This window comes from Numida meleagris, chromosome 10 (assembly GCF_002078875.1).
Source record: "Numida meleagris isolate 19003 breed g44 Domestic line chromosome 10, NumMel1.0, whole genome shotgun sequence".
Lineage (NCBI taxonomy): Eukaryota > Metazoa > Chordata > Aves > Galliformes > Numididae > Numida > Numida meleagris.
In genome coordinates, this window is record NC_034418.1 from 664,203 (window position 1) to 674,650 (window position 10,448).

At 47.1% G+C, this 10,448-nt stretch overlaps 1 protein-coding gene across 1 annotated transcript; it reads right to left on the minus strand.

The window, feature by feature from the left end:
* FAM192A (family with sequence similarity 192 member A) lies at positions 203-10,435 on the minus strand. The gene is made up of 6 exons (XM_021408096.1): positions 8,272-10,435; positions 7,989-8,087; positions 6,121-6,242; positions 3,679-3,812; positions 2,124-2,188; positions 203-1,004 (listed from the first exon to the last, which is right to left on the minus strand). The coding sequence occupies exons 1-6, from the start codon at positions 8,399-8,401 to the stop codon at positions 787-789; spliced, it is 768 nt and encodes a 255-aa protein (XP_021263771.1). The 5' UTR covers positions 8,402-10,435; the 3' UTR covers positions 203-786.

Below are 10,448 nucleotides of genomic sequence, written 5' to 3' on the forward strand. Positions count from 1 at the left end.
AGCTGAGCTTCGAGCAGCACCACCACCACCACCACCAGATCCTCCGTGCTCGTTCAGGAGGGCACAGCCTCATCCCCGTGCCTGCATTTCTCAACGGCGACTTGAGGACGGGGCTAGAGGAGCAGAACCCAAATTGCTTAATGGAACGGGAACAATTATGAATGGCACAAGCCAAGATGGGGAAAAAAAAAAAAAAAAAAACTGCATTCAGAATGTCTTTAATCGCGTAACACTAAAACTTCTTTACAGTGTCATGGCAATCTACACTTCACCATCTGCTCGATTTTTGTTCTGCCCCCATTTCTCAAATACAGAATAAAAATGACATTTTAAAACAGAACACATGGCTGCTCCTACAAGACTTCCGTGCTTCAAGTGCGTGGTTTTTTTGGTTTTTTGGGTTTTTGTTTTTTTTTTGCCTGTTTGTCTTGTACAAACTCCACAGATCACCGAAATTCATTCTTTCTTTCCATGAGAATCTTAAAAAGGCGCTCTCCTCCCCGCCTCAGCCCTACAGGACGAGGTGTGACCTCTGCTTTGGGGTGGCAGCCTTCCCACCTCAGGCTCGGTAAGAATCCCAGAAATGGAAAAAAAAAAAAAAAAAAAAAAAAAAAATCAGGGAAGAAAAAAAATAAAAATAAAAATGAATAATTTTAGAAGCATCTGAATGTATTAAAGTTGAGAGGTTAGCTAGAAATATTATATTTGGGACAGAAGGATGCATCTCAAACATCCACCGGGGCTTTGGAAGTTACTCTGCACTACATTACACACGGAGGGGTTTTGTTATGGACCATCGAAGAAACTGTTGCTGCGGAAGACGGAGGAGACGATTTTCCCGGTGGAATTGATCGTGCCTTCGCCATCCGAGCTGGACTCCGAGTCGCTGCTGCCGGAGTAGGCGCCGAGGCCGGGCAGGATCCCGATGCAGACCGCAGCCGACGGACAGTGGACCGCGGATCCTCCCACGGAGCTGCTCCCCAGGGGAACGCAGGACGGTTTTTCTGCAAGAGAAGGGCTTCAGTCAGAACCCAGAGCGCAGGACAGGGTTTCTTTCCTCAGCCAGGAGCTGCCCCGTGCCATTCACCTGCTCCCAGCCTGCCGGCGGTGGGGGATTGCAGGATTGAATTACAGCGTGGGGCGGTGTTACGCGGCACGAGAGCTGTGCTGACAGGAGGGACCTGCTTCCTCATCGTCGTTAAGCCCAGCTCTACGCTGGCATTACAGATTTTTATCCTTAATGTTGTCAGTTTGATGGGTGTCAAATAGCAAACCCACTAAATAAGAATAAATAGCTCCGTTTTGTGCAATTAATTTTTTTTTTTCTTTTTAAAAAAAAACAATACAACAGCATAGTTGGGGAAGAGTTTCATTCCAGTGCTCTGCTAAGTCAACGTCTCCCATCTTCCACAGCTAATTAATTTCTTTCCAGCATTCTGATAGTTTACTGAACAGAAGGAGATGCAGGAAGCGCCTTGGGTTGTCATTACACAATCGCAGCTCACCCTATTTGTGTCAGAAGATCTTGACAGCAAGTCAATCGCAACCCTGACAGCTAAGACTGAAGCACAACTTAGTTTTGCTTCTGGTTGCTCATAATTTTCTGAAATAAATTGGTTTCTGGATGGACAAGAGCACGCTGTAGCATGAGAAGCGAGCAGTGCAGGTGCACGAATACACCCAGTGGAAGGGAATGAGCTGTGCCTCTGCCTGACAGAAGCAGCACAGGGCTTGAAATGCAGCTAAGGAGACTCCCATTATTTATCAGGGAAAGCACTTCCCAGGTAAAAACAGCTAAGCATTAGAATAAACTGCCTCAGGATGGAGCACAGCCTCTATCTATCTGCAGAGATGTAAGAGCAGCTTGGACAGTCATCTGTCAGGAAGGGTACAGGCAGGGGACGGACTGATGACCAACAGAGATTCCTTCCAGCCTTATTTTCTGCGAAGGCAGCCAGTGCCCACAGTCACCACAGCCACGGCTTTAGGAGCTGACACACCAACTGTGCTGCCTAGCTTGACGAAGGAGCAGAAAAGCAAATCCTCCACCAGATCTAACGCTAAGGCAGCTGCTGTTCAGGTGAGAGGCAGACAGCTTCCCGCCAGCAGAAATCAGGACGTACCTTGACTCTTTTCTTCGTGGTCAGTATCGAGTTTCAACCTCTTCACACTGTTACCACCATCTGAACTGTGGGGGAAAAAAGAAAAAAAAAAAAGAAATTATCTCATTCCTCATAAGCCACCACTTCATTACTGTGAAGCTCAGTCACGTTTTCTCCTCAAATGCTACAGCTGTTCCAGCAGGGAGTGATCCAGAGCTGGCTCTGGGACTCCCACTCAGCTGGAATACCCCCGAGACCAGCAACGACTGCCTGAGCTTTGGGCTCCCTGCCTGACAAGAGACTGGAGCAGTCTCCACACTCCAGATCCCACATCACTGTTCTTCCCTTTCTGGGGCTTTTTCCCCTCCCGTGGCAGAACACGAAGGACAGAGGAAAGGTAATTCTGAACAAGGAGGTTTCAATAGTAGAAGTCCTTTGCAGGCAAGCTACCAAGCCCTGAGAGCAGATGTTGAAGTCGTGCTGTGTTTGGTTTTGGCTACTGTGCAAGAGAAAATAAGACAGCAAAAACAGAGGCCTGCAAAGAAAGCCGGTGATGGCACCAGCATGTCAGCTGAGGTGCTCTCTTCAAACAGATGCCGTCTGCAGAATTCAGATGTGCCACTATGCACACACAGCTCCCTCTGTGCATCCCACTGCATTCTGTACCAGTGGTTGCGACAGAAAACATAGTTGGCTGCTTGCTGCTGCTTAGGGGTTTTTCTTCTCTCCCCTTAAAAAACCCAAACCCCCGCGCATGAGGTGGGGAAGAGCTTACTTCAGTTTGCACAGGAAGCAATTACTACTGTACTGGGAGCTAAACATCACCCTACGAGATAAGCTTCTAACGTAATCTCTCATCCTCTGGGACGCGTTCAAAACTACTGCCTGAATTTCTCCATGTCAGGAACTGCCTTAAGCAGTCGATGACTCTGCTGTGGGGAGCCAGCCTGGGCCCAGGTGCCTGGTTTATCCGTAACCCGGAGCGCACCAGCAGCTGTGTGTGCAGGCTGAGATGAAAACAGGCAACAGATCACAAACTCAGCTGCCATCTCTGTGGGACAGAAAGGGCGCTGATGTATGAGTGCCGGTCGGTGAGGAGCACGGGAGGTTTGCCTGATGCCCTCAGGATCAGATGGGTATGCAGAGTTCTCTCGTAACTTACATTCTCCCCACACTGCCCCCAGCAATTACTTAAAACGATCCATTTTAGGCACAGATCAAATAGGTTGCAAGGAAAATCTGGATCAAAGCACACAAGCGAGCTGAATGCTGATATTTTCAGAGCTGAAAAAGAGAGAAGCTCTGGAACCCACAGCAGGGTTGCCCAAGCCTGGCAGCCTAGAATGAAGAGCCTACCCACTTGCTTTACACATGCTTATCTATTTGAATCGCCTCGTGTTTCTCCAACAGTTGGTGAGAGCCCATAGAAACAAGGCTGGTCTTTTCCTGTACCTCCCCCCTTTTTTCTTTAGGGCTAAGGTTCACACCTCGTTCTCTGGAGGCAGTTTTGGCCTGCTTCCCTTTACACAGTTAACCAGGTTCGTTCCTCGTGCATTTATAGAAGTGTGAAACTAACCTTCTGTGTTTCACAGCTCCTGCCAACAGCTTTGCCTGAGAGAATTTGTTCTTGTTTTCCACTGACTTCATGGGCAATTTCTTCTCAGTTTCCTTCTTTGGGTCCATACCCACTCCCACTTTGGTGAGAGTGCTGTGAATTAAGGGTTAAGGATCAGCGAGGAAGGAACGGAGAGGACAGGCGCTTCCTCCCTGACATACTTAGCTGACAGCAGCGACTGAAGCTCATTGACATGCTCTACCAAAGGAAATTTATTTGTGATGACACCTATCTGGCACCTTCAGCTGAGACAGAAGAGGCTTCTTTGTGAGGTACCAGTAGAGGCCCAGCAGAGGCATAAAAGCTTCTGCAAACCTTAACATTGCGCACGGCAAAGGAGAGTTAACCTAATTTATAATGATATTAGCTTAGAACCTTAAATCTGCCTTTCTACAAATTCCTCCTCTGACTGCCATTCCCACTGACCACTCAGCGTAACCACGAGCCCCGAGCTTCACAGGTATCCCAGCTATTACATATAAATAACCAACAGTGAATTTCACATTCGTACTTAAGGTCACAGTTCCCATCCCACCACTGAACACGTGCAAACTAAAAGCCAACACCTTGCTTTGGAGTGACCCCCTCAAAGTCTCCCATCCCCTTCACGTTAGGATGTTCAGATGCCCTCGCTAACTGGATTTTCCCAAGGATGTAGCAACGGCCCTGACTGCTCCCTGCCTCATCTAAAACTCAAACACAACCTCCCTTGCGATGTTTTTCGGATGGCACAGGAGTGCCATCCTGTGGCTAACGGGAGCAATCCCGAAGCTCATCCTGCCAACGAGGGTTTGATGTTGCAACCCATCCTACAGTAGGAACGCCTTCTCCTCGGAGGGGGATTTCTGCGTTCACACGGCATTGAAGACAAATGGATGCTGCTTTCAAGCACTTCTTGAAACTGGCTTAAGAAAAATAATCTTTAAATCTTTGAACACAGTCGGTCCAATGCTGACGAGGTAGGGTAAGGAGCCAAAGAACCCAGCTATTCGTGTAAGAGGAAATAAAACTCCTATGCATTCATGCATATGAATTTCTCATGCTTGAGAGTGCTTTCAAATATTCCGAGGTGCATTTGTCTTTAGGATGTAGTTTCATTATTGTTTAACCACAAAAACGAAGGAAAACAAACAAAGAAAAAAGCTCTGTACTTCAACACTGATGTAGGTTTTCACCATGGAACAGCATCTCTTAAGCTGGCTGTTTTACCAGACTAAATGATCACACCTGCTGGGCTGGCAGTCCTCTCTCTGGCCTGGAGGAACTCCTGCACAGTGCCTGCAGACCACCCAGCACATCTACCTGGTACCATTTTGAAAGAATACTACCAAAAATTATTAAATCCACCAGTCATTTTGCAAGTTGCTCCAAGGTTCCTTGCAACGTTACCCAGCGTGTTAGCAGCAAGCTTTACAGTTAATTTACATCAAGACTCAGGATACCGAGCTGGCTGACTCTACTAAAAGACTGAGTTCGATGTGCACGTCTGGAAGAGGCCCTGCTTGGGAAATGCAGGGATCAGTGCATTATGTGGCTAATCCAAGACAACATTAGATTCATTCTGGGCTGGTACGGTTCACCCCTGGACATATGTGACCTAACTAGGGCTGTCAGCTGCTTGCACAGCACAATCTGATTCTGCACATCCCTGCATCAGCCAGACCCGCGAGCAACCAGCACAGCACCTAAATATATCCCATGAATATCCCATAATTAGATCCAACAAATCAAGGAAATATTCCGGATCCATCAGCCAACTACAGCTTAGTTCTGACATAAAAAAAAGTTACAAAAAAAAAGCATCGGTACTGCCTCTTCATTAATGAATCAGTGAGAGAACTTGGATGCTCTTCACAGAAGATTTCTACGCTCTGAGTTATAAATCCTTACCTAACACAAGGTACTGCAGCTCTTTGTAGCATTTGCTGAATATTTTTGGTCATCTCATAAATGTGAGCTGCTCGCTCCTTCTTCTGCCCCCAGACTCTCTCATTTACACTGAAGCATCCTTGAGAACTTGCACTCTGTTCACTTAGCAGTGGTTCTCATTAGGAGGCAAAGCAACTATCGCTTTCTGCACAAGTGAGGTAACCCTCAAATGACATTCAGTTCAGAACAGGCAGCACTCCTAAAATCATTCCAGATCTCCCCTGTCTGATGCAGATTAAAGACAAAAAGCATCCTATGCTGCTCTCCAGTACGTCTTTGTGAAGAGCTGGTGGTCTGGAATCAAATGTTCCAGGAGGAGATCCACGCTACAACAAAAACAGTAAAAGGCTATTATAGCATGTGTACATAATACATAAAGCAGTATTGTAACAAGGATGTGAACGACAGACTAAAACTACAGCCCAGACTCCAAACCCCCAGTATAAGAACGCCCGCCCTATAAGCAAAGGATATTCTGTATTCATTCAGTTCTTTCATCTCTTCTTCTCTTCGCTGCTTTTCTAGTAGCTCTTGCTGCCGAGAAACCTCATCAAGGAAGTTTGTCTCGTCTTCATCTAAGCCTCTCACCATATTTTCTGAAAAAAGGAGAACACCACGTATAGATAAGCTCGGGCCCTTTGGGGAGCAGCCATCATTTTCCATCACTTCTCCCTTCTCATTGGATGATTTCCATCCAGTGATTTCCAGCTGCCTGGTGAAACGCAGGGAGCCATCCGCATCTCACAGATGATGGCTCTGAACGCTGCTGAGGTAGAGTACTTTGCACAGTGCCACTGGGAACGCAGTGAGTAGAGTCCTGGGTGACCAAGCAAATCGTGTGTTCTAGCAGTTACACCGTCTTGTCAAGTAATAAGTGCAAAGCAAACCCCACGAAGGACAAACTGTCTGCTTCGTTCTGTAATTCAGGAGTGGAAATGCTTTCTGGTTAATGATACTGGATGCTGAACAAGCCCAAACTCTCAAATACTTGAGCACAAAACCATGTAGGCAGCCTCTCCTCGGTTCTGACATACTATTTGGAACAGATTACGTGAAATGAGTACTAACCACATTAAGGAATGATTTATTTCTTGTTTTGGTTACACTTCCAAGTTTAAGCCTGACTGAGACTGGTCTTAAACCAAAAACTGGAAACAATACATCACTTCTTCCCATAAATATTACCCCCAACTAGGAAGTGCATTTTCTTAAAGTAAACAGTTACTCGCTTACCTGATGCCAGTTACAATTAAGTAAGCAGACAATTAAGATGAAGCTCTCCCTAAACATGCTGCCCTACTGTAAGAAAGGTATGTGTCAGTTCAGTAGGAAGGTCTTTTCTTTCCTCTTCTGCAAACGGTCAACATCTCTCCATCAAAGTCATTGATTTAGAAAGGTCATCGGAAGCACTTGTTAGAGAAACCAAGTTTTGCTGCTTACAGCGTCAGCCTGAGAAATCTGAACCCAAACACCACCTTCAGTCATTAGTTTAATTCCATAAGAGGATTTTTAGGCCTTTACATGAGGCAGACAATTTTTTTTTTCCAATCTTCACCTACATAGTCAAGTCCTATTCGCTCTAATGGCAAGCTCAGCAATCCATTTATGCTGATAAGTGGCAAGCTGCCGTCCCCAGCAGGAACGGTCTGCAGAATTCAAACACTGTTAAAGGTTAGACATGGTTCTGTTGCATGGCTAACGTGAGAAATTCTAGACAGAATCCAGCTATGCTACGTGGAGCTTAAAGAATGCGGGAGTTTGAGGGTAGGACTTCCAGCTAAAGAACCAAAATCAGCAAGAACCCCCCTTAAAATGGAGTCCCACGGTATCACCCTCACTTCTCTTTAAATAGAGCCAATAGGTCCCTTTTTCCCCAAAATGGTTGACTGATGATTTTCTAGTTCTCATTATCACCTTTGTGCTCAGCAGCGCGTATACAAGCAACGCAAAGCAAAGGCTTTTTCTATAAAACCAGAAATTCAGACATCGGTGGAAATCAGGTTTTCACTTCATTAATATCTACTTTCTGAAGGCTCAGCTCCTCCACGTTCCCTCCATCCAAATGCTGATCTCGAGCCTCACATCACTCTGTAGAGCTGGAGTCACCCACTTATGGTTAGGAAATGTAGCACCTGTTGCAACGCACGTGCAGCGCTGCCTTGATGCAGAGAACAGCATGTCGTCTGCAGGATTATCTGCTACCTCTGAAAACTCTTCTCAGCTCTCATTCTCTGCTTCTCTCTCAGAGAGATAGGCAAGACCTGCAGGTGTACCCGTAGATGCTGTGTACAGCTGCTGCAGTTTACTGAGTTTTGTTGGAAGCAACAGACATCGGTGCTTACTGAATTTAAACTGCTCCTCGAATTCCTGCTGCTTCTTTTCTCTCTGCTCCTGAAGTCTTTCATACAACGAGCGCGGGTCATACGCCTCCTCTGGGCACTCTGAAAGGAAGGAATAATTGAGGAAATGAGACCGTATGTTAGAAATATTAAGTCACCAGCAGCTCTTACTTTCTTCACGTGAAAGCTTTTGGAGCTTGCAGAATACAAGCTACGACTTTTTATTTTCATTTCCCTTGAAATATCCCTGGATCTCTTTCCACAGTTATTAAAATCGACCCCATACCTTCTGGATCTTCAGGTTTTCGGACCTTTTCCCATTCTTCCTGTCTCCTCTTTCGCCGCTCCTCCAGCTCCGCTTCAGACACAAACCTCTTGTTTATCACGAGGTCGGCAGTACCATCTCCCCCATCCATGGTGGAACTGTCCTAAAAACACAACGTGACAGACACCGGGCACCCACTTTCATTTGTCAGTGCACGAGATAACACTACACGCACTGAAAAACACAGAGCCAGGCCTGCTTAGGCTGCACCAGGGGAGCAAGCAGGGGCCAGAGCACAAGATAATGTCGTGCTGAAGTTTACAGCGTTCAGCAGTTGATGGAGAGAGGGAATTCCCCCCTCACGATGAAAAGGGGCTGCAGTTAGAAATCTGGAGCAGCACTACTGACCAAGGGGAGGGCAGCCCCTTCACACAGCACGCCCTCTGCTGCCAGCTGGTGATTCCCAGGGACTGCCTCGATCCTAGGCCTGGGGTGGAGATGCTCCAAGGAGTCAGTCTAAGAAGGAAACTCAAGGTGGACAGCCATCACCCCAAAACACAGCAACGACAAACTGCCTGGGCGAGCCAGGTGGCTCCTGCCAGCTCCGCACTGAAGAATGAGAGGTGTTAATGCCAATTTTTGTTTCTTACACCAAGCTTGGATACACAAGCACAATATAAGCACAGCCCCAATTGCTACACTCGCTATATTCATTTAAAGCAACGATAATACCACAGTTATTTTCCATTTATTTATTTTAATTCCTTTGCTGTAACTTCAGCAAGGAGGAGAGATAACTGCCCCCTGCACTACTGTTTATTATCCATTTAGGACCCCCCCTCACCCCCCAGCCCCAGAAGAGAAGCCTGTTATTCTTCCAGGGAGGGAGGGATGCAGTTAACTCAAACAACAGAAGGAACCACTCCTGCAGAAAGCAGAGCCCTGATATTCTCACAGAAACTGATGCCTTTGTGGACTGTGGCCCATAGGACAAAAGGACTCACTGAGGCCTCAGAAGAAATCCAGGTTAAAGCACCACCATGCAAGCATTCGTTGAAAGTATGACGTGTTTTTAACACGAGTTCAACTCCCAGAAACTGTGGAACATCTGCCCTTTAGTGTCATTTCTGATGGTGGTTTGAGCTGGAAACTTATAGAGAACATAAAAACTGAATCTCCCCCCCGAACACAGACCCAAACAAGGCCGTCCTTCTTAACCAAGCGCTGCATTACCAAGATGAGCTGTTTCCCCACTCATGCCAGCTCAATCTGTCTGTTTAGTCAGGAAACAAAACGTTCTGATACAACGGTGACAAAGACAGAAAAACAAAGTGAAGAGCCTGATGAGGCACGAGCACAGCATCGCCTTAAGACTAAAGTCGCCAACCATCTGCCTTCTGGTTCAGCCAACTCACTTAAGATAACACGCTTTAAAACACATGGAACAGATTAGGGTGTAACTATGACTTGATACACAGCTATTTCTTTGCCGAAAGAGTGGTGAGGCTTTGGAACAGGTGGTGGAGTCGCTGCCCCTGGAGGTGTTCGAGAAGAGAGGATGCCACACTGAATGACATGGCTGAGAGCAGCCGCAGCCGCAGGTTGATGGTTGGAGCAGATGATCTTAGTGGTCTTTCCAACCTTAGTGATGCATGTTCACTGCAACCCTGGAAAGCTGGTGGCTGATGAAACGTTTCCTCAAATAACAGCGTCAAAGACCACCACGTGCTGGGGCACAAAACCAAGGGGGGAATTATTTTGCAGCCCAGCATTAAAGTACCTTAACACTTCGGAAGTTAGCTTGCCTCCCTGCACCCTTTGCCTTCCCTGACCTGAAACACACACACAAAGCAGACACAACAGATGTTTTTACACTGCCCTGCATGATGCTTGTCTCCTGATGGCGTTCTGGCCAGCAGGTGACATGCTGCCACTGTAACAACCACAGCTGCAAACCACACTCTCTTCCGTACTATTACATGGTCATAAAACCAGGACTAAAACCTAAATCGCACAGCCCAGGCCCCCACCCGGGCCGGGCCAGATGCGAGCACAGGCCTCGCTTCGCCGTTCTAAGCGGCGGCCCCTCAGCAAACCGCTGCGACAGCCCAGGAGGCGACAGCCACCGGAGCGGCCCCTGCGGCGGAGGCCCGGGCCTGTTCCCAGCCTGCACCACGTAGCCCTGAGTTCACCGCTAA